Here is a 25,209-nt window from a genome sequence, read left to right as displayed (position 1 = left end):
GCAATGTCTACTGCACCACCCTGATCTATAATTTTAGTTACCCAATCAAAAAAATCAATAAGATTAGTTTGGCATGATCTCCCTGAAGTAAACCCATGTTGTCTCTGATCTTGAAATCCATGTGTTTTTAGATGTTCAACAATCCTATCCTTTAACATGGTTTCCATCACTTTCCCCACTACTGAAGTAAGGCTTACTGGCCTATAGTTGCCCGACTCCTCCCTATTACCTTTCTTGTGAATGGGCACAACATTCGCTAACGTCCAATATTCTGGGACGACTCCTGTTAACAATGATTGGTTAAATAAATCTGTTAATGGTTTTGCTAGTACACCACTAAGCTCTTTTAATAGCTTTGGGTGTATTCCATCAGGTCCCATTGACTTATTTGTCTTTACTTTTGACAGTTGAAATAGAACCTCTTCCTCTGTAAACTCACGTGTAATAAATGACTCATTTATCCTTTTTTTTTTTTTAACGGAGGTCCCTTTCTTTCATTTTCAGCTGTAAATACCGAACAAAAATATTCATTCAGGCAGTCAGCTAGACCTTTATCCTCATCTACATACCTTCCTTCTTTTGGTTTTAATCTAACTAATCCTTGTTTTACTTTTCTTTTCTCATTTATGTATCTAAAAAAAGTTTTGTCCCCCTTTTTTACTGACTGTGCTATTTTCCCTTCTGTGTGTGATTTGGAAGCTCTTATAACTTGCTTAGCCTCTTTCTGCCTAATCTTATAGGTCATTCTGTCTTCCTCACTCTGGTTTTTTTTTATAATTACTAAATGCTAACTGTGGCGAAACCAACCTCGCCACTGGGCCCTGGAGAAGCCTGTTTGCTAGCCTCCTACCTGCTGACTATGGCCCCTGGGTTATTTGGGGCATATTGTACTGTATATTGCTGCTACTGGCCCTTTTAACAGCATCTATGGACATATTGGGACTTTTGGGACTACTGTCCCTTTAAGACTGTGATACATATTCTAGTGTACTGCCTGTAATATTATATGTGTATTAAGTTTAACCTGGGATATGTATGCAGCATTCATCTGATTGTTCGGTAGAATCACTCCATTTATTATATTGAGTGAAACTACCGAACAACCAGACCACCCAGGAATAAGTGTGCCTCCAATTACAGTTTGCAACAATGTTGCAAACGGGTAATTGGCAATCAGTGTAATGTATTCTTTGTCCTCTGGGTGGCCGCCATTCGGGAAACAAACACGTGGCGGCGGCCATCTTAAACTACCGAACAGCGGTGTTTTGCCGTCGAGTGTCTGGAACTAAAATCGGACACTTGACTAGGCAAACACCGCTGAGACCTCCATACTTCCAGAAATTCGTATGGAAACTACCGAATGACCCGCCGTTCGGTAGAAAGAACCCCATAAACAAGGGAATTCATTCAAACCCTCTCCAGGCTCTATAACACAGGCAATTCGCCTGTTTTCATTCCCTTGTTTGTGACCGACCGCAGGGCCAAAATGCATGGAACTGTTTTCGGATACTTTACCCATGCGGTCGGTCAAATCTTTGGAACCCCATATCTCACGAACCATTCATCCGAATTACTTGAATTTTGGATATGTTGTCCCCCTGAATAAGGGCTATCCAGCGATGCTGGATTTAAAGGTGTACCCCCGGGTTTTGGGGTACATCCAGAACTTGGCTGAAAAAGTGTACCGGATAATTGAGTTTAATGTTATCTGAGGGGAGGGGATGTGTGGGCTGAACCATGTATGTGATTGGTTATTTTATGCCTCCCCCTGGGTGTGGCCTGTATGTGGATTAGTGTAATAAAAGCCAGGCTGGATGAGCCAGTCGAGAGTTCCTGTTTTAACCTCAAAGTGATGTGTCGTCTCATTATTGGGGGAAGGATTTATTGTATGCTGTTCCAGTTGACTGCTAGGGGTACAAGCCTATTCGTATGGTTCCTATTCAATGGTCTACAGCATTCATACGCTTGGGAGAATTTAAAGGTTTCTTGGATTCGGTGATTATGGTGTCTGCCAGAGTGCTTGGAGTCCTCAGGAAGCACTAGGAGCATCCTTTAACGGAGGTACCAAGTCGGGGTGCCAGGTGATCCGTTACATTGGTGGCAGCGGTGGGATGGCGTCCTAGTGTGAGGTAAAGCAGCTCGGAGACACAGTTCGTTTGGATTTACAAATTGAGGGCAACGCTAGCAGTCGTGCAGCGCCCCTGGGAGCAGACAAGTATGGAAGGTTCTGGCTCTGGAGATGATTGGCTGGCCGAGGTGAGGCAGCGAGTGGCTGAGTATGGGGATGATATACCCATGGAGACACGCCGGGTGATCTGGAACCAGGTCATGGCCGAGCGAAACACAAGGCTGGACCGAGAATTCCGGTTGACAAAAGAGAGGAAGTATGCTCAGCAGCAGGAGCGTTACAGCAGCCGGGTAGAGGCTGCATCCGAGGAGGTTAGCCGTCTTTCCCTGAGGCGGCGGGAGGAACCCGAAGTGGGGGTCCTCATAGACTGGTCATGTGAGGAACCACAACAGGCAGGTAGAGATGGGACCAAGGTCACTCCACCGGGATGCTGGGCAGCCGGCCCAGATCCCCAGCAGCAGCAGGAGTTGCCAGGTGGGGAAGCAGGTGGCCCTTACTCACAAATGTTGAGGGGCCTCACGGATTGGTCCTGGGAAGACCCACCGATGGCAGGTGGAGATGGGACTGCGGTCTCTCTACCGGCCCTACAGGGATGCTGGGCAGTCGGCCCAGATCCCCAGCGGCAGTGTGCGTTACAGGGAGCTGAAGGTGCCGTTCTTGCTCCCCAGCGGCAGTCTACGGTGCAGGGAGAGGAGCCTGTTATTCCCTCTCCCCAGCGGTTGAAGGTGTGTAAGGGAGAGGAGTTTGTTATTCCCTCTCCCCAGCGGCAGCACAGCTCACCAAGGGGAGACAGTAAGCCCCTCACCAGCGCAGATGGGACCGTGGTCTCTGCGCCCTGCCTACAGGGAGTACAGAGGGTCAGCCCTGCTCCCCAGCGGCTGAAAGTGTGTAAGGGAGAGGAGTTTGTTACCCCCTCTCCCCAGCGGCAGCTTAGCACACCAAGGGGAGACAGTAAGCCCCACACCAGCGCAGATGGGACCGTGGTCTCTGCGCCCAAGCTACAGGGAGCTGAAGGGGCCGTCCTCCCTCCCCAGCGGCAGTGTGATTTGTTGGGAATTGGGAGCCCAGTCTCCATTCCCCAGCGGCAGGCTGAGTTACAGGGGGCAGAGGTAGTTGGTCCTACCCCCCAGCAGCAGAGTGATATGCCGGGAAGGCAGTGTGAAGTGCAGGGAGAGGAGAGCAGCGTCCTCCCTCCCCAGCGGAAGGCTGAGTTACAGGGGGCAGAGGTAGTTGGTCCTACCCCCCAGCAGCAGCGTGATTTTTTGGGAATAGAGAGCCCAGTCTCTATTCCCCAGCAGCAGGACACTGAATTGGGAGGAGAGACAGTCGGTCTCCCTCCACAAAGACTGAAAGTAGGCATGGGAGAGGAGATTGTTACCTCCTCTCCCCAGCGGCAGATCATCAATGGGCAGAGTGTTCTAATGGGAGAGGAGATTGTTACCACCTCTCCCCAGCGGCAGATCATCAATGGGCAGAGTGTTCTAATGGGAGAGGAGCTGGTTACCACCTCTCCCCAGCGGCAGCTTAATGTACCAGGGGGAGACTGTAAGCCCCACACCTGTGCAGATGGGACCGTGGTCTCTGCACTTCCAGCACAGGGGGTAGGGACGGTCGGTCCTGCCCCCCCACAACAGGGCTGTTTAGCCAAAGGGGAGACAGTCTGTCTCCAGCAGCAGAGCTGTGTAACTAAAGGGGAGACAGTCGGTCTCCAGCAGCAGAGCTGTGTAACTCAAGGGGAGACAGTTGGTCTCCAGTAGCAGAGCGGTGTAACTCAAGGGGAGACAGTCGGTCTCCAGCAGCAGAGCTGCGCAGCTAAAGGGGAGACAGTCGGTCTCCAGCAACCAGGCTCCAACCAGACTACTCCTGTAGTAGTGCTGGCACCAGGGCAGAGTACCGCTGGTCTCTGCCCACTCAGCAACCCACCAAAACAGCCTACCAGTCCCCCACACAGCCATGGTGAGGCACCTGGACCTGGACAAGTTTTTCTCTTACTCAGGTGTAGTAACCATTTATTGTGGGTGGGCTGTACTGCTGTTTCTGTTTTGTGGGTGGGCTTCTGGACTAACAAGGGCACTGACCGGCAAGAGGTCAGGTACCCTGTTAGTCTGTTTGGAAAAGGGGAGAAATGTGGCGAAACCAACCTCGCCACTGGGCCCTGGAGAAGCCTGTTTGCTAGCCTCCTACCTGCTGACTATGGCCCCTGGGTTATTTGGGGCATATTGTACTGTATATTGCTGCTACTGGCCCTTTTAACAGCATCTATGGACATATTGGGACTTTTGGGACTACTGTCCCTTTAAGACTGTGATACATATTCTAGTGTACTGCCTGTAATATTATATGTGTATTAAGTTTAACCTGGGATATGTATGCAGCATTCATCTGATTGTTCGGTAGAATCACTCCATTTATTATATTGAGTGAAACTACCGAACAACCAGACCACCCAGGAATAAGTGTGCCTCCAATTACAGTTTGCAACAATGTTGCAAACGGGTAATTGGCAATCAGTGTAATGTATTCTTTGTCCTCTGGGTGGCCGCCATTCGGGAAACAAACACGTGGCGGCGGCCATCTTAAACTACCGAACAGCGGTGTTTTGCCGTCGAGTGTCTGGAACTAAAATCGGACACTTGACTAGGCAAACACCGCTGAGACCTCCATACTTCCAGAAATTCGTATGGAAACTACCGAATGACCCGCCGTTCGGTAGAAAGAACCCCATAAACAAGGGAATTCATTCAAACCCTCTCCAGGCTCTATAACACAGGCAATTCGCCTGTTTTCATTCCCTTGTTTGTGACCGACCGCAGGGCCAAAATGCATGGAACTGTTTTCGGATACTTTACCCATGCGGTCGGTCAAATCTTTGGAACCCCATATCTCACGAACCATTCATCCGAATTACTTGAATTTTGGATATGTTGTCCCCCTGAATAAGGGCTATCCAGCGATGCTGGATTTAAAGGTGTACCCCCGGGTTTTGGGGTACATCCAGAACTTGGCTGAAAAAGTGTACCGGATAATTGAGTTTAATGTTATCTGAGGGGAGGGGATGTGTGGGCTGAACCATGTATGTGATTGGTTATTTTATGCCTCCCCCTGGGTGTGGCCTGTATGTGGATTAGTGTAATAAAAGCCAGGCTGGATGAGCCAGTCGAGAGTTCCTGTTTTAACCTCAAAGTGATGTGTCGTCTCATTATTGGGGGAAGGATTTATTGTATGCTGTTCCAGTTGACTGCTAGGGGTACAAGCCTATTCGTATGGTTCCTATTCAATGGTCTACAGCATTCATACGCTTGGGAGAATTTAAAGGTTTCTTGGATTCGGTGATTATGGTGTCTGCCAGAGTGCTTGGAGTCCTCAGGAAGCACTAGGAGCATCCTTTAACGGAGGTACCAAGTCGGGGTGCCAGGTGATCCGTTACACTAACTTTTTGTGGGTCTGGGAGTGTAAAACATTACCGGTTAGTAGATATATATTATATATATCGATAAAGGGATCCGGGAGTATTAAACAGTACCAGTTAGTAGATATATATCGATAAAGGGGTCCGGGAGTGTAAAACATTACCGTTTAATATATATATATATATATATACACATATATATATATATATATATATTACACACACACACAGTTGCAAGAAAAAGTATGTGAACCCTTTGGAATGATATGGATTTCTGCACAAATTGGTCATAAAATGTGAATCATCATATAAGTCACAACAATAGACAATCACAGTCTGCTTAAACTAATAACACACAAAGAATGAAATGTTGCCATGTTTTTACTGAACACACCATGTAAACATTCACAGTGCAGGTGGAAAAAGTATGTGAACCCTTGGATTTAATAACAGGTTGAACCTCCTTTGGCAGCAATAATTTAACCAAACGTTTCCTGTAGTTGCAGATCAGACGTGCACAACGGTCAGGAGTAATTCTTGACCATTCCTCTTTACAGAACTGTTTCAGTTCAGCAATATTTTTGGGATGTCTGGTGTGAATCGCTTTCTAGAGGTCATGCCACAGCATCTCAATCGGGTTGAGGTCAGGACTCTGACTGGGCTACTTCAGAAGGCGCATTTTCTTCTGTTTAAGCCATACTGTTGTTGATTTACCTCTATGCTTTGGGTCATTGTCCTGTTGCAACACAAATCTTCTGTTGAGCTTCAGCTGGTAGACAGATGGATCTCCTGCAAAATGTCTTGATAAACATGGGAATTCATTTTTCCTTCGATGATAGCAATCCGTCCAGGCCCTGATGCAGCAAAGCAGCCCCAAACCATGATGCCCCCACCACCATACTTCACAGTTGGGATGAGGTTTTGATGTTGGTGTGCTGTGCCTCTTTTTCGCCACACATAGTGTTGTGTGTTTCTTCCAAACAACTCAACTTTGGTTTCATCTGTCCACAGAATATTTTGCCAGTACTGCTGTGGAACATCCAGGTGTTCTTGTGCAAACTGTAAACGTGCAGCAATGTTTTGTTTGGACAGCAGTGGCTTCCTCTGTGGTATCCTCCCATGAAATCCATTCTTGTTTAGTGTTTTACGTATTGTAGATTCGCTAACAGGGATGTTAGCATTTGCCAGTGACTTTTGTAAGTCTTTAGCTGACACTCTAGGATTCTTCTTCACCTCATTGAGCAGTCTGCGCTGTGCTCTTGCAGTCATCTTTACAGGACGGCCACTCCTAGGGAGAGTAGCAGCAGTGCTGAACTTTCTACATTTATAGACAATTTGTCTTACCGTGGACTGATGAACAGCAAAGCTTTTGGAGATACTTTTATAACCCTTTCCAGCTTTATGCAAGTCAACAATTGTTAATCGTAGGTCTTCTGAGAGCTCTTTTGTGCGAGGCATCATTCACATCAGGCAATGCTTCTTGTGAAAGGCAAACCCAGAACTGGTGTGTGTTTTTTATAGGGCAGGGCAGCTGTAACCAACACCTCCAATCTCATCTCATTGATTGGACTCCAGTTGGCTGACATCTCACTCCAATTAGCTCTTGGAGATGTCATTAGTCTAGGGGTTCACATACCTTTTCCACCTGCACTGTGAATGTTTACATGGTGAGTTCAATAAAAACATGACAACATTTCATTCTTTGTGTGTTATTAGTTTAAGCAGACTGTGATTGTCTATTGTTGTGACTTAGATGATGATCGATCACATTTTATGACCAATTTGTGCAGAAATCCATATCATTCCAAAGGGTTCACATACTTTTTCTTGCAAATATATATATATATCGTTTGTGTCACGTAAAAAGGAAAGGAAAAGTTGTGCCGAGCAGCAACCAAATCCACAGAAGGGTTAATGCTGAGCAGCAATTATGCAAATGGGAACCTGGTAACTGCTTTGGGGTCAGAGGTCGGTTACAGCCTATCAGATCTAGAGATGGGGTATTTAGGCCCAGTTCTCATTCTGCTCAGTGCCCTGTTGTGGTTTCCCTTGTGGTTGTCCGAGAGCGCGTTATTTATTCTGGTTATTTGACTTTGGTATTGTTTTTGACTTCCCTGTTTTCTGGCATCCCTGACTCCTGGCTTTTCCTTATCGCTGTGTCTCTTTCTGTTTCCCTTGACCTCGGCTATTCCTGACTATTCTTTGGTACGTTAGTCTGGCCATTCTAAGGTCCGGTATACGTTACCTATCAGTCCTCTGTGTTATACAATTCTACGTGCTGGATCATTCAGTTTGCAATGCAAAACAATTTAAATGAAAAGTGTTTATTTGTACAAATACACTGTTACTCATTAAAACAGAAAGTAATTATACATTAACCCCTTAAGGACACATGACATGTGTGACATGTCATGATTCCCTTTTATTCCAGAAGTTTGGTCCTTAAGGGGTTAAAAGGGACTTTAATGGTTCCCATGATAAGAACTGTCTGAGCATCAACACAACTGGAGAGCTACGTGCCCCTACCACAAATCTTATATAATAAATATACTTTTCTCTGATTGATCTAATCATGCAGCTCGTGAAATTTCTGGCCATGAAAGTGCTGTTGACATTATTGCGGCCATGAAGGGTTTTCGATTGGATATCCTGCAGGGTCCAGTGATTGACCAACTGCTAGGTGTCCTGCAATAGTAATTTCCTGTAAATGTGCAGAGCAATGTACCCATTATTAAGCTAATGCTCCATGGCACAAAAATCACGCTGCATCCCGGAGTTGCACAGAAATGCGTTTATTTAATACTGGAATAATAAATAAATAAATCACAATATCATGTTCTCCATATACGTCCTAACCAGGCATAAAGAGCCTGACTCATTTAATGTAGCATTTATAGTACAATTGCACTGTGCGCATTGTATAGAACAGTTTGGATTCTCAAAGGGTTACTCCAAGCACTATGATCATTCAGTGATTTGAAGTGGTTATGGTGGTTATGGTGCCTGGCGCCATAAGAAACGCTGCACATATGGAGATTAACCCCTCTGCTGCTGTGGTGTAACTCCACCTTCAGCACTGTCATAAGGGCACCATTACCCAGGATGGAATTAGAGTTAAGGGCTGTCAGGTCAATATGCACAAAATTGCAATTAATGGCAGCTGACTGCTCTCAGCCAATGATTGGCCGACAGGATCAACTCGGCATAAGTCGGTTACACATCCCACCCAGCCTTAAAGTAGACTCGGCACCCGGCCGGACCAAGTAAGACGGCAAACTGTAATAAAATGGTTTGCCTCATTACTAGGAAATAGGGCCACTGTATTCCTGTCATCATAACCACTACAGCGGCTGTAATGGCTCTGATGTTTGAATAACCCTTTAAAGTCTGTTTATTTATGGCATAAAAAGAACAATGCACTAGGGCTGCATCTAAATTCTCGTCCATAATACAACACTACATCAGTGAAGGAGAATTAGTTCAGCACTAGATACATGGGAGGATTTCAGTTATTCAGAGTAAAGTGGGCAAAACACTATGAAAATCAGTAGAAATTACCATCTGATTCCATTGGACTCTGTAGCAGTTTTCTACAAGCAACACATACATACAGAAATCTCCTACAATAAAATGATCACAAATCCATTTTCTCCCAAACACAGGAAGGAAAAAAGAAAGAAAGATGAATGGGAATCCTTAGTTACCGTTCTTCAGCTAGCCGTGGTGAATAAGGTGCGTTAATATATCTCCAGCTATGGTGGTCTTATTATCGGCAGAAGATAACGGAGGCAAAGTGCAAATTATCATTCTTACCATCATACTAGAGATGGAGTGAAAGGCGTCACTCATACAGAGATAACTCCGTCACAAGGGTTTAACTAATGGATTTCATAGTACATGTAAAATAAAAAGTCTCAGGTCACAGAGAACAGTCACTGGCTATTCTGATAACTAAACTATCACTGCAACTGAATTCATGTTACAACGTTTTAAACAAAATGACCAAATAAAGAATTAGAAATCATGGTTATGAATTGTAAGAAAACGGAACTGTATAGGTAGAACAAATGCATATCCCGCCCCTCCACCCAACAGTAAACCTAGTGTCACTAAATGCTTTTTTCCTGAAATAGCGTAAAAAGTAGCTTTAGAACTACCTTCTCTGATCAGATTCTCTGCCCCTCCTCTGATTTCATGTCACATCTCCCTGCTTCCTCTATTTCCACCAGACTGTCCACCAATGGCCATGCTCCAGTTATTCTCTATGACATAGATTCCCAAACAGTGGTACGCGTACCCCAAGGGGTACAATTCAGTGCGCGAAAGAATTTAGGCAATGGCGGCGGTGCCAGCCGCATGAGCTGGGAACTGCTGCCTGAGTGTATTGGGTGGCCCATGCACTTTGGGCTACCCAATACACCTGTGCCTTCGGGGGTCCGGTCACGCGCTGCAGCGGATTAATAGCCCGACTGGACCCCTGTGTTACCTGCAGCCAGAGCTGGGAGGAAGTAAAAGCTTGTAACTTCTTCCTCCCAGCTCGCACACAGAGCACACTGTGCGGGAGAGGAGGGGCGGGGCAGGCGGAGTGGACGGGGAGAGCAGCAGGACGCCAACTCCCACCAGACCCAGTCAGCCAAAAGGTAGGATTTTTGTATCTGTGTGTGTGTGTGTGGTGTTTGTACTTGTTTGTTTGTGACATGAATATGACGTCACTCCGGCCCCTGGCATACTAAACAGTGCGCGACAGGGGGCAGAGTAGGGAGATGACAGCCCCACTGGACCCCAGGGAAAGCCTGTCCACTCCCCCTCTCCAAAAGGTAAAGGGACTGGGTGGGTTTCAATCAAAATATTTTTAAAAACTCAACTTCTGAATGTGTGTGTGTGTCTGTTTGTGTGTGTCTGCGAGTCTGGAGATACATGTGCAGTGGGTGAATCTGTGTGTCAGATAATGACATCACACACATCTCCCCCAGTGATAATATAATGACATCACACACACCTTCCCCTAGTGATAATATGATTACATCACACACATCTCCCCCAGTGATAATATAATGATATCACACACAAACCCACCTTCCCCCAGTGATAATATGATATTTCTCACACACACACACACCTTCCCCCAGTGATAATATAATGACATCACACACACACACACACACACACACACCTTCCCCCAGTGATAATGACATCATACACACACCTTCCCCCAGTGATAATGACATCACACATACACCTTCCCCCAGTGAGAATATAATGACATCACACACACACCTTCCCCCAGTGAGAATATGATATCACACACACCTTCCCCCAGTGAGAATAGAATGATATCACACACCTTCCCCCAGTGAGAATATAATGACATCACACACACACACCTTCCCCCGTTGAGAATATAATGACATCACACACCCCTTCCCCCAGTGAGAATATAATGACATCACACACACACCTTCCCCTAGTGAGAATATAATGACATCACACACACACACACCTTTCCCCAGTGAGATATAACACACACACCTTCCCCCAGTGAGAATATGATATCACACACACCTTCCCCCAGTGAGAATATATCACACACACCTTCCCCCAGTGAGAATATATCACACACACCTTCCCCCAGTGAGAATATATCACACACACCTTCCCCCAGTGAGAATATAATGATATCACACACACAGCTTCCCCCAGTGAGAATATAATAATATCACACACACACCTTCCCCCAGTGAGAATATAATAATATCACACACACCCCATCCCCCAGTGATAATATAACGACATCATACACACCTTCCCCCAGTGAGAATATAATGACATCACACACACCTTCCCCCAGTGATAATATAATTACATCACACACACCTTCCCCCAGTGATAATATAATGATATCACACACACACCTTCCCCCAGTGATAATATAATGATATCACACACCCCTCCCCCCAGTGATAATATAATGATATCACACACACCCCTCCCCCCCATGTGAAAAATTTTGACCCTTATATTTGACCCTGTAACTTTCAAAAACACTATAAAACCTGTACATGGGGGGTACTGTTATACTCTGGATATTTTGCTGAACACAAATATTAGTGTTTCAAAACAGTAAAACGTATCAATTATATCATCAGTGAAAGTGCTGTTAGTGTATGAAAAATGCAAAAAAAACTTCACTTTCACTGACAATATCATCGCTGTGATATGTTTTACTGTTTTGAAACACTAATATTTGTGTTACGCGAAGTCTCCCGAGTAAAACAGCACCCCCCCATGTACAGGTTTTTGGGTGTCATAGAAAGTTACAGGGTTAAACACAGTGCTAGCAAATTAAATTATCTGGACTGTCGGCCTGGGTTGGCAGGCAGGTCCCTGAAATTGCAATCAATAAAATTACTTATTTATGTAAACACAATTACATAAATATGCACGTAGAATTTATATATATATATATATATACACACACACACAAATTTATATCTTTGAAGTCTACGTGTATATTTATGAAATTATTTATGCAATTTTGTATATGGATATATAAATATATTTCGTATTATTTATGTATATATACACAGATATATATAATTTAATTCTAAGTGTATTTTAAAATATATATATTAATATCAAAATACTGTTAGAATAAAATTACAAATATATATAATTTTTTTAATGATTTTTACATTTATTTATATTTTATAATATATATACAAAATATATATAAATAAATATATATATATATATATATATATATATATATATATATATATATATATGTGTGTGTAATTTAATTATAAGTGTATTTTTATATTAATATAAAAATTAATTTTGTATGACATATATAACACTGCATTCATTATATACACACACTGTAAATAAATATTCAATTAATGTAATTTTATTTAGAAATTTACCAGTAGCTGCTGCATTTCCCACCCTAGGCTTATACTTGAGTCAATAAGTTTTCCCATTTTTTTGTGGTAAAATTAGGGGCCTCGGCTTATATTTGTGTCGACTTATACTCGAGTATATACGGTAGATATAATATGTCTATATATCTATACACATATGTAACGGACCGTTTCCGCAGACAAGGGGTTAAAATCTGTTTAGGCGATAATCCCCTTTTCAAAGACAGGCACAGCTACTGTAGAATCACCAAAACTCACGAATTGGATATAAGTGAATGCACCAAACTCCCGAACTGCATACAAGGGAATAAGGTAGCACTCCAAACTCCCGAACTGGAACTTCACGAATAGCTGCTAGCAGACGAACAGGATAAGCTCCCAAGCGGCTTACACTCCTGGCAGTCAGTCTCTATCAGCATACAGTGAATCCCGAGACAAGGCTCCGTGTTGAGGGTCAAGCAGTGGTCTGTTTATTAAGGGCTACCTGCCCTTGTATTTATGCAGGTCTCCCACCTGGTGGACACTCCCCTAGGGGACCAAATGGGAGACTGTAACAACGGACAGACAAGTACCAATTACAGACATACAGCAGTAAAACATCCCCACAATGCATCCTGGCTTCCTTTTCTGCCCTGGAGATAATTGAGAAGTAATTCAATTATCTCCCAGGACAAAGGCAAAACTCCATTACACACGTGGGGACACAAAAACAGCAAACACTTTAAAATACATAAAGTCACCTTTTACACATAAAACATAGACATGTCACATATTCCCAGATAGCTCAGGTCTGAGTGCACATTATTAGGTGAATGACACTCAGACCACACGAATACAGTTTAATTGCCAAAGTCTTTAATTCCACGAACAGGCTCCATGGCATAGCTATCTGGGTTAGAACATTCCCATAAAATAAACTCCCGAAGTTCCAGGTTTTAGCTAAATTGTCCCGAATAGGAACCAGGGGGCTGGAGGCTCAGCGGTGCCTGCACGTAAATGTGTCCGCTTTTGTATTAAAGGCTGGCAGAAAAGCGCTGGCTGCCCGGGGAGCTCCATAACACCGCCATCGTGTGGCGGCTAGGTGTAACCGCGACCACCCAGTAACAATCAATTAAGCTGCGGATAACCGCAGCTACTGGGTGGTCAATTGCCGGCACATGCTCGTTAAGCCGCAGTTAACCGCGGCTTCAGGGAGGTAAATGGAGGGCACACGCCAGCTTCTGGGTGGCCAATTGACGGCGCCGGCCGGCTTCCCACGGCTCTGGGGAGGCTGATAGAATCTACCGAACGGCTGTGCAGAAAGGAAGAAATAAATCTTTCTGCACAGTAAAATTAACCCTTTAACTGCCGGTCCATAATCCAAAGGCAGCAGGCGGGCAACCAGGCTCCTCCAATGCAATGTGGCGAGATTGGTCTCGTCACAACATATATAAAAATACCTTGGTAGAGAGCACTCGTAGGACTTGTCGTGGTAAAAAATATGTTTTTATTTAGCAATCAAAAATCACAGTATGTCAGTGTCGACGTTTCAGTCCATCTGGACTTTTATCAAGACAAAGTCCAGATGGACTGAAACGTCGACACTGACATACTGTGATTTTTGATTGCTGAATAAAAACATATTTTTTACCACGACAAGTCCTACGAGTGCTCTCTACCAAGGTATTTTTATATGATTAGCCGGAGGTTGCACCGAGGCATGGACAAGACTGGGAGCATTTGAGTGCGAGCCACAAGAGATTGAATACACATATATACACACACATATCTAATGATATTTTTATTTATTAATTTTTATTTTACACATGCAGGGAGACTCCATGAGAGATTACCAGAGCATGAACAAGCTCCTTGGCAGCATCTTGCATGAGAAAGGGCGGATGCGGGCGATGTTTTTAAGGTGGAATTGACAGGTTTGTTTTTTTTGTGCGTTAAGGATTGTACAAGACAAAGGGAGAGAGATCTGATAAGGTGGGAAGGTACTGGATCAAGCGGAGAGGTGGTGGGACGAGAGGAGAGGAGAGGAGAAGCGAAGCCACTTCCTGTTCTGTAGCTGGGAGAAGGCCTCTAGGGTAGGGAAGGTACGGTCCATGTGTGGTTGCGAGAGTAAGGAGCAAAGGAGGGAGAATTCTTTCCTTAACTGTTCAATCTGGTTGGTAAAGTAGCATGCAAGGCTATCTGCTGAATGGTCAGTTTGAGGGGTGGCTTGAGGTGGGCAAAGGAGAGAGTTGAAGGTATTAAAGAGACGCCTAGGATTGCGTGAGTATGTACTAACGAGAGGAAAAGTAGGATTGTTTAGCAAGTGCGAGGGCTGTGCTATATGAACACAAAATGAATTTATAATGGAGGAAGTCTGACAAGGTGCGGGACTTCCTTCAGCAGCATTCAGCTTTGCAGGTAGCGGGTCAATTAAGTGTGCCATGGTTGGAGGCGTGTTTTCCTTGAGGTGCATCTTTGGAGCGGGGCTGCAGCATCCAGGGCAGAGGTGAGGGTATCATTATATGAGGAGATAGCCAGAGAGGGACAGGAAAAATTTGGGGATGAATGAGAGTTTTGAATGGAGATCAGATGAGAGTTGCTGGATTTCAAGAGAATTCAGTTCCCTTCTAAGTTGAGGGCGGTTAGGGTGAGGCTGTTGGGTGAGGGGTCTTTCAGGAACAAATGATAAGAGGTTGTGATCAGAGAGAGTAAATGGGGTGTTGTGGAGCTTAGATATAGTGCATGCATTAGAAAAGGCAAGATCGAGGGTATTACCAGCTACATGTGGGAGTATTTACCCACTGTGATAGGCCAAGGGAGGAGGTAATAGAAAGGAGTTTGGAAGCTATTGAGGTCAGGAGTGGGTTAATGGGGGAGAGTTAGGGAAGGGATATTACTTGAAAGGAAGTAGGGAAGCCAAGCAGAAAAATGGTCAAGGAACAGACTATGGAAACCAGGGGGGCGATAGATGACAGCTATGTTAGCAGAGATGGGTTTGAACAGACGAATTGAGTGAATTTCAAAACTGGAGAAATATGGGGAAAGGGGAGGAGGGGGCGGTCGTGTGCGCAGAGTTTTAAAGGAGCAGTGGGGTGAAAGCAGAAATCCTACACCGCCACCTTTACTCTCAGCCTGTCTTGGGTTGTGGGTAAAATGAAGACCACCAAAGCATAGTGAGGCAGGGGCAGCTGTATCAGAGGGAGAGTCATGTTTCCGTTAGTGCAAGTAAGTTTAGGGAGTGTGAGATAAATAGGTCATGAATGGAAGTTGAGAGCATGCATTCCAGAGGGCAGCTTTAAAGGAGGAATTATAGTGAGAGTTACATGGAATGGATATGAGATTGTTGTGGTTTCTGGTGTTAGCACCAGGTGTGTTAGTAGAGGAGGAACCAGGGTTTGGAGAGAAATTATCAGCTGTTAGGAGCAGTAGGATGGGAAGGAAGAGAAGGTGGGAGTAATATTTCAATGTTTGGGATGAGAACTTGTATTTAGGGGATTTAGGAAGGGTTTGTGGAGAAAAGCTGGATACATATGAGTAAAGTGCAAATGATGAATACAGAGATGAGGGAAGTAGAGAGGGAGCAATGAAGATGGTGTCAGCAGGAACAGGTAAGTAAAATGATAGAGATTTTAATAATGAGGGAAGTGAGGTAGAAAGTGAAAAATATAAGGGAGAACATTAATAGGAGAATAGGCACTGCATTTTTAAGATATGGAGAATTAAGCTGTAAAAATCATAGGTGAGGTTAGGAGGGATAAGGGTTAAAAGATATTAATTGTGTGAATTAAGCTATTTCAGGTGTGGAGGGCTTGGTGGATATGATTGGTTTATCAAGAAAGCCAGGTAATTTGAGCTATCTAGAATTGTAATGAGTTCCATGGGGAGGGTGTGATGTGGGGCAGGTTGGGTGGGAAACGGTCATCCAGAAATGCCACCTCCTCTTAATGTCTATAGTATTCCTTAAAGCCAATGTTCTACCCAAGAACAAGAAATTTCATCCGAATCTATAGGCACCCAGACCATTTCAGCTTATTCAAGTTGTCTGGGTGCAGTGCCCCATGTCCCTTATCCCTTCAATTGTAAATATTTTTGGCTAAACTGCAATAGTTACCTTACAGGGTTAACTCCACCTCTATTGGCATGTGCATTAGGTCCCTCTGCAGAGGTGGAACCTGAACCAGGAGCAAGGGACATTGGCTCTGGAATCAGTTAAGTGACAGAAAAGGGTTTTTAACCCCTTCTGCACCATGGGGGGATGGAAGGGGGACAGGGGGGCACTATAGGCTAGTTTTCCTTAAAACTAAAGTGGTCATTAATGGTACATTTTTAAGCTGGACAAAAGTGGTAAGTGGTGTCCCTCAGGATTCTGTACTGGGACCGCTTCTATTTAACATATTTATAAATTATCTTGAAATAGACGCCATATTTTAGTGTTTGCAGTTGACACAAAACTCTGTAAAGTAATGCAATGTGGGCAGGCTATTAGTTTGATGCAGAGGGATTTACATAGATTGGGGGACTGATTCTCAGAATGAAAAGATAATTTTGCCTCTTTATAAATCACTGGTAAGACCACACCTTGAATATATTGTGCAATTATAGGCACCTGTTCTAAAGATGGATATTATAGCACTAGAAAAAGTGCAAAGGCGGGCTACAAAATTAATAAGAGGAATGGAAGACGTTCACTATGAAGAAAGGTTAACAAATTTAAACCTGTTTAAAAAAAACCTGTGCCTCAGAGGCGCAAATATACAGATATATTCGGGGCCAATACAAACCATGGTCTGGAAATCTATTCATAAACAGGACTACACATAGGACATGAGGTCACATATTTAAACTGGAAGAAAAGAGATTTAGATTTAGGCAAATAAAATTATTTCTACAGTAAAAACAATAAGGATGTGAAATTCTCTACCTGAAGATGTGGTTTTGTTAGATTCTATAAAGATGTTTAAACAGCAACTGAAGGCAAACTTCCAAAAAAACATATAATTCAGGGATTAAATATTTTTTTTATATGTGGGGCAACAGCTTATCGATCCAAGGAGAGATCTGACTGCCATTCTGGGGTTAAGAAGGATTTTTTTCCAAGTTTGTTGCAAAAGTGTAGCAAAATTGGAAAGCACAAACTGGTTTTTTTTTGGCCTTCTTTTGGATCAAAAGCAAAAACAGATGTAAGAAAAGCTAAACTTGATGGACGCATGTCTATTTTCAGCCTATGTAACTATGTGACATCACACACACAGCTTTTGTTATAATGTTATTACATCACAAACGTAGCTAATGTTACAATGCAATGACATCACACACATATACACTTTTTTTAATCTCAACCCAAAACACACCCACTGTCATAACGTAGTAATAGCACATAGTAGAAAAATGCAAGGTATAACACACACATATCCACAGTCATATTGTAAAGATGTCACACATATACACTGTTATAATGTCATGAGCCTTAGATTGTAAACTCACGCACAGGGCCCTCTTTCTTTTGTATTGGTCTGTTTGCACAGTATTGTCTTTTTCCCAATAGTACAGAGCTGCGGAACCAGTAATAAAATAAATAAGTGACATCACTGACTAGCTTCATACCATCTATAGCATAACAAGTCCATAATACACTGCACATAAAAGGTGCAATATTGATACCGCTACCTAATATGTATGTATCAACAATTTAAGTAAATCATGCAGTCACTTTTCTCCGTGGTTTAGTGGTTAGGATATTTTTTTTCAGACGGCCAGGGTTTAATTCCTGGTATGCAATTTAAATTTTTACATTCGGTTATTATACATTTTGGAAGAGAAAAACTAACATATTGGAAAAATGCCATAATCACCATTCCAAAAAAACAATAAATTATATTGTAGTTAATGTAAATGCCAATAGGGTATATACTTAATGGATCAATCCTAAAAGGACACTAAGCAGTTTTGGTGTATAGCGATCATGCCACTGTAGTCTAACTTCTCAATTCTCTTCCATTTAGGAGTTAAATCACTTTATTTATGTAGCCCTAGCCACAACTTCCCTTGGCTGTGATACAGACATCCTAAACAATTCCTGTAAAAAGAAATCTAATGTTTGAACACACAGTGTGTTTAATTTAGATTGTGTTATCCCCTACTGTTAATAGCCTGCTAGAGCCTACAGGAGCCCTCTGAGTGTGATTAAAGTTCAATTAACAGTGCAGGAGAAAATGTCTAAAGTAAACACACTGTGCTGTGGCTGTGCATTGTATGATGTGCAGGATGTATAATGTGTGGGTTGTGTTCTGGCTATATGCAGTGCACCATTGTGCCTCCTATCCCAACATTTTTGCTTAGCTGGTTGACCTTCTTGGATCCCTAGTGATCCAGTGGAGGGGTCATATTCTCTAATGGTCTAGCAGGTGACTGTATCTTTGTTCATCTAGTGTGGGAGTGTGAGGTCTGCACTTCCAGCGGATGCAGACCTCAATAATAAGGATTACTCCCTTGTGGTTCTGGTGTTCGGTGAGTCATGCTAGGAATCCCAGCGGCACTGGACCATGAAGGAGCAATTACTGACATCGGTTCCCAGCCCTGACCCTCTCTTCCCCATTCTGTCGCTTGCCCACTGAAGGGCTATAGGCCGAAAAAAAAAACCTGTCTGCTTGTTCGTGCATGAAACTGCCTATCTGCATTGAGTAACCACAACCCTGTAATTACAATATACTAACCCCTCTAAAAATATATAAAAAGTATACAAACTAAAAATAAGAGCCCAATATGGGGATGGAACTGATAACCTTAAAACCACCACAGTGTTTGCACGGAATGATAATGCGTAATTATGGCCTAGACTTAATATATTTGGATAAGCTTTTAAAATGATTTCAAATATTTTTGCGATAAACCTTAAACTTAATATTTTGAAAAAAATAATTTCAAAGTTTATTCAAAAATAAGAAACTTTCAGGCTTAGATGTCCCAATGCAAACTAAATGGATGTCATAAGTCACCAGTTCTAAAAGCAGACTTACAGGGTTATATACTAAACCGAGAATTGAAAGTGAATTTCAAATTTAAGGTCAGAGTAGCCGAACTGTAAGAGAATTTTTATAGACTGTCTATTTTGACCTTACACGTTAGTAAATAACCCTGTAAGCATGTCTGAGGTCTAAACTGAGAACCTTCCAAACACAACCTACGTTTCTGGCATTCCCAGTTACCGTAATTAGGTTCTTCAGACGGCATGGAGGAAAAATGGGAAACTGCATAACCCCAATTATAAAACATAAAAATACAGCAGGTTTTTGTAACACGGTTGTATCTTATAGGTGTATGCCTACATATTTGTTTATAAAACTTTGCATGTTACCCTCCACTTTTATTTTTGTAATAATTATATGGTGGGTGCTTCTGCCCCAATTCCCCAAATGTGGAGAATGCATGAACAGAGAAATGACTTCAATATTCCATCAAGAATAACCTAACAAGCTTCAGTCACTTTTTTATAACAGAACCCTTTCCAATCTCTGTGGGGATCACCAGCTAAAGTACTTTGTGGTTAAACCATTCATAAACAGTTTAATTGATTAAAGTAGTGCCCAGGTACCATAATGACTTCATTGCAAAAGGTCCTTTAATCATGATGTTCATGTAACTTTCTGGAGTTGCTCAATTGACAGCTCAAATACAACTCAGAAACCCAAAGTCAAATTATTATGGAAAAAGCAATCGCAAGAATATTAATAAAACGTGTAATCAATTCTAACCCGACGTACACATTGCATCCAACACGTGTGGGTTGGGTATGCAGAACGCCTAAAAAAAAACAAAAAAAAACAACAACCAGATATAGTACCATTAGTGAAGGTTTTCTAGTAAAACTCTCTGTCCCCCCGTTCAAACTGGGTATGTCAATCTTCCTTGAGAGATGATTTATATGGCTTTGCATTGACAATAAAAGGGCCGTGTTGAGTCTGAACTGAAGAGCTTTTCTAAATCATGTTCAGAGAGACTAAAGAACCACTTAATGAAAATGAACAAGACAGAACCTGGATTTCTCCAGAATGGGGTCCAGAAAAACAAATTTGCTACCAACACACATGCAATTATTCAAACAAACCCAAACTGAAATTATTGAAATTATCAGCCAGAGTAATAATCTTGCAATTTTTTTTACATTTTATTTTTTTACTGAGATTTTATGCAGATATTTTCTACAATATAACCAAATTAAATACAGTGAATATTCTGACAGAAACCCGCTGCCCTGACTTTAGATACCACGGGTGTAACCCAAGAGCTTTAGAAAAACTGAGCTGCAGTAATTAGTTCAAACAGAAAAGACTAAAAAAGTATATGATAAAAAATTATCACAAAAAAGTTTTATGTTACTTTTTATACTCTTACATAAACACAGAAAACCCCAACCCTTCCAGGAGACGAGAGCTTGGGGATGTTCATTAAATGACGGGTATAAGATCTGTGGAGTGGGGGGCGATATAGCAATGGAATTATTAGAGGCAAATAAAATGTAAAACATTCGAGGGGCTCAGTGAAAGTCATTATGATGACTAGGAAGGGGCAGATGTAAAATCTGTAAACAGGTACAAAGTATTTACGTGGCAAATTAACAAAGGACGACGAAAGGGAATGAGGTATTTTTATTAAGAAGTAAAGTAAGTGGGGGTACAGCCATGCATGGACAATGTATGTGTTTGCCTTAGACAATGTAGAAGGAATGTGGTATGGCACAAAGGGGAGAATGAATTGTAGTATTAGTCGTCTAGCAAAAAAGCAAACTAAAATGGGCAATGCTTTATCCACTAAGAAGGGGTTTATATATGGCTCCGGCAAGTTAAATAATGGTTGATAGCAAATGAATCACTGCTGACAGCGCCAATCAACCACTAGTCAGAAGGGCAGTCACTAACAAGTGAAAAGGTCCAGGGGTCACTTGATGAGTGTGCAACAATCATTAGGGTAATCAATTACAAGTGGGAAGTATAGGGGCAGTAATCTGACTAGGCTGAAGGTACATGAAACTGTCATCGACAAAGGGCATCACTCACCAAATGGGAGCTAGTTAATAAAATATGTTAAGAAACCATCACTGACAATGGAACTTCTCAATATGGGTCTTACTTCAAAAGTTCAAGAGGTCATAGAGATTATCCAGTTACAAACATATTATTGATGCTCAACTCCTAGGGTGTGAGAGGTCCAAGCAGTTATTGGGTAAGGTGCGTTTTCCCTTGATTAACCAGTCGGTTAAAGAGCGGTCACATTGTATTAAAGTGCAGACGTTTGCTGGTGTTTTTGGGGTGATGTTACTGTCAACGTTCCTATAACAAGGAATGCTCCATCTCACAGGAGGAAGTGGTCAGGTTCACAGTTATCATGTTGACATTTTCATAACTGAAGAGAAAGTGTGGTTTCTTCGAGGAGATATACTCCATCGGGCTCCATGTTGTGGGCTGCTGGGATGATATACAATAGTATGGAATGATGCTTAATATGTACAAGAGGAGTGATACAGAAACGTTAATTTGGGGTACTGATTTACACATGAATAGCACAGTGGGGTTTATTGGGAGGGATGTAGAAGAGGAAATATACAATAGATGTACTGGAAAGTGCTTATCTAAGAGTTATTTAATATATTGCGGTCATTTGAAAGATGGAAAGCTACAGTTACCCCAAGGATCTGCTTCATCCTAATAACAAATGAAAAATGCTCTCTCATCATTAATCCAGTGACGCTGGGGATGTTAGCGATACAGGGGATTCCTTGGGGTAACGCTGGGGATGTTAGCGATACAGTGAGATCCTTGGGGTAACGCTGGGGATGTTAGCGATACAGTGAGATCCTTGGGGTAACGCTGGGGATGTTAGCGATACAGTGAGATCCTTGGGGTAACGTTGGGGATGTTAGCGATACAGTGAGATCCTTGGGGTAACGCTGGGGATGTTAGCGATACAGTGAGATCCTTGGGGTAACGCTGGGGATGTTAGCGGTACAGCGAGATCCTTGATGTAACTCTGGGGATGTTGGCGGTACAGTGAAATGCTTGGGGTAACGCTGGGGATGTTAGCGGTACAGCAAGATCCTTGGGGTAACGCGGAGGATGTTATCGGTACAACGAGATCCTTGATGTAATTCTGGGGATGTTAGCGGTACAGTGAGATCCTTGATGTAACTGGGGATGTTAGCGGTACAGTGAGATCCTTGGGGATACGCTGGGGATGTTAGCGGTACAGTGAGATCCTTGGGGTAACGCTGGGGATGTTAGCGGTACAGTGAGATCCTTGGGGTAACGCTGGGGATGTTAGCGGTACAGTGAGATCCTTGGGGTAACGCTGGGGATGTTAGCGGTACAGTGAGATCCTTGGGGTAACGCTGGGGATGTTAGCGGTACAGTGAGATCCTTGGGGTAACGCTGGGGATGTTAGCGGTACAGTGAGATCCTTGGGGTAACGCTGGGGATGTTAGCGATACAGTGAGATCCTTGGGGTTATGCTGGGGATGTTAGCGGTACAGTGAGATCCTTGGGGTAACGCTGGAGATGTTAGCGGTACAGTGAGATCCTTGGGGTAACGCTGGGGATGTTAGTTTTGGGTTGATGTGTGGTTTTGGGGTGATGCTGGTGGTAATAGGGGTACACTGTGTGGTATTGGGGTGATGCTGGCGGTATCGGGGTACACCGTGTAGTTGTGGGGTGGTGCTGGTGGTATTGGGGTGATGCTGTCGGTATTAGGGTACACAGTGTGGTATTGGGGTGATTCTGTCGGTATTGGGGTACACACATGTGGTTTTGGGGTGATATTGGAGGTATTGGGGTGGTGCTGGCGGTATTGGGGTGATGCTGTCGGTATTTGGGTACACAGTGTGGTTTTGGGGTGATATTGGAGTGATATTAGCAGTATTAGGGTACACCGTGTGGTATTGGGGTGATAGCGTTATTGGGGTGATGCTGGCGGTATTGGGGAACACTGTGTAGTTGTGGGGTAGTGCTGGCGGTATTGGGGTGATGTAGGAAGTATTGGGGTACACCGTGTAGTTGTGGGGTGGTGCTGGCGGTATTGGGGTAATGCTGGCGGTATTGGGGTACACCGTGTAGTTGTGGGGTGATGCTGGCGGTATTGGGGTAATGCTGGCGGTATTGGGGTACACCGTGTAGTTGTGGGGTGGTGCTGGCGGTATTGGGGTAATGCTGGCGGTATTGGGGTACACCGTGTAGTTGTGGGGTGATGCTGGCGGTATTGGAATGATATTGGAGGTATTGGGGTGGTGCTGGGGTTATTGGGGCTCACTGTGTGTTATTGGGATGGTGCTGGCAGTACTGGGGGTACACTGTGTGTTATTGGGGTGATATTCAAGGTATTGGGGTACACCGGGTAGCTGTGGGGTGATATTGGGGTGATGCTGGAGGTATTGGGGTGATGTTGGAGGTATTGGGGTACACTGTGTAGTTGTGGGGTGTTGCTGGCGGTATTGGAATGATATTGGAGGTATTGGGGTGGTGCTGGGGTTATTGGGGTACACTGTGTGTTATTGGGATGGTGCTGGCGGTATTGGGGTGATACTGGCAGTACTGGGGGTACACTGTGTGTTATTGGGGTGATATTCAAGGTATTGGGGTACACCGGGTAGCTGTGGGGTGATATTGGGGTGATGCTGGAGGTATTGGGGTGATGTTGGAGGTATTGGGGTACACCGTGTGGTTTTGGGGTCTCGCTCTCCCCCTGGAAGGAGTCAGGGGGTCCCCCTCGGCCCCTGCCCGGTCCCCGGGCTCTCTTACCCCCAGTATCCGCAGGGGCAGCGCGGGGGGAGGCTGGGCGCGTTGCTGCGCTCGCTGCCGGTGTCTCCCATGGCTGAGGCCGGGCTGTGAGGCTCTGTGTCCGCTCCCAGGCCGCGCTCAGGCCGCTCTCACTGCGGGGAGACCAGTCCGAGGATCCGAACCGTGAGACCAGGCCGGTCAGCTGGAGGCGGAGCGTACCACTGCCAGACCGGGGGGGGGCCTCGCAGTGAGAGGGTCTGTCTGGCAGCACTGCCTGAGCCAGGACACCCGCAATATACACACACAGACACTATAAACCGGGGGATGGAGCACAGATACTAAAGCTATACTAATATCAGCAAAATCTGCGGAACCGACCCACACAGATCATATCGGCGGCCCCCATTCGGTGAATGGTTTCTCCCGCTACAGAGTCTTGGTTGAGGCGTAGAGGCTTCAGACCTGAAATCAGCTGGAATAGGAAGCAACCATTGAGCCCCAGTGCGGGGGGGTCCGCTCACTATTAATCACATTAGTACATATCCCGAGCATTCCGCGCTATCAACGCGTTCCAGACTAAAACCATACACTATACGCAATATTACCTGCTGTACCCTGACAGAAACTCATGGAATATAGCAATATAGCTGAGTGGGTATTTAATGGCTACCCTATGGCTGTAATGGTATGCGCGGGAGAGGTTGCTGTTTGCTTGGAGTTGGAACTGAGCCAGAGTAGAGGAGGCAACCTAGAGAGAGGCAGTGCCAGGCTCACCCCCTGGGCATTATATAGAGAGGCAGTGCCAGGCTCACCCCCTGGGCATTATATAGAGAGGCAGTGCCAGGCTCACCCCCTGGGCATTATATAGAGAGGCAGTGCCAGGCTCACCCCCTGGGTATTATATAGAGAGAGGCAGTGCCAGGCTCACCCCCTGGGCATTATATAGAGAGGCAGTGCCAGGCTCACCCCCTGGGCATTATATAGAGAGGCAGTGCCAGGCTCACCCTATGG

At 44.1% G+C, this 25,209-nt stretch overlaps 1 protein-coding gene across 1 annotated transcript in view; it reads right to left on the bottom strand.

The window, feature by feature from the left end:
• Nucleotides 1–24,362, bottom strand: part of ZFAND3 (zinc finger AN1-type containing 3) — a 270,967-nt gene extending 246,605 nt beyond the window's left edge. The window contains exon 1 of the mRNA XM_063444125.1: nt 24,220–24,362. Within this exon, the coding sequence (XP_063300195.1) occupies nt 24,220–24,290 (71 nt within the window). The 5' untranslated portion in view covers nt 24,291–24,362. The remainder of the gene's footprint in view (nt 1–24,219) is intronic.
• Nucleotides 24,363–25,209: the final 847 nt, after the last annotated feature.

The sequence above is a fragment of the Pelobates fuscus genome, chromosome 2 (genome assembly GCF_036172605.1).
Source record: "Pelobates fuscus isolate aPelFus1 chromosome 2, aPelFus1.pri, whole genome shotgun sequence".
NCBI lineage: Eukaryota > Metazoa > Chordata > Amphibia > Anura > Pelobatidae > Pelobates > Pelobates fuscus.
The sequence above is the reverse complement of the archived record's forward strand: the minus strand, read 5'-3'. Positions and strand labels throughout refer to the sequence as shown.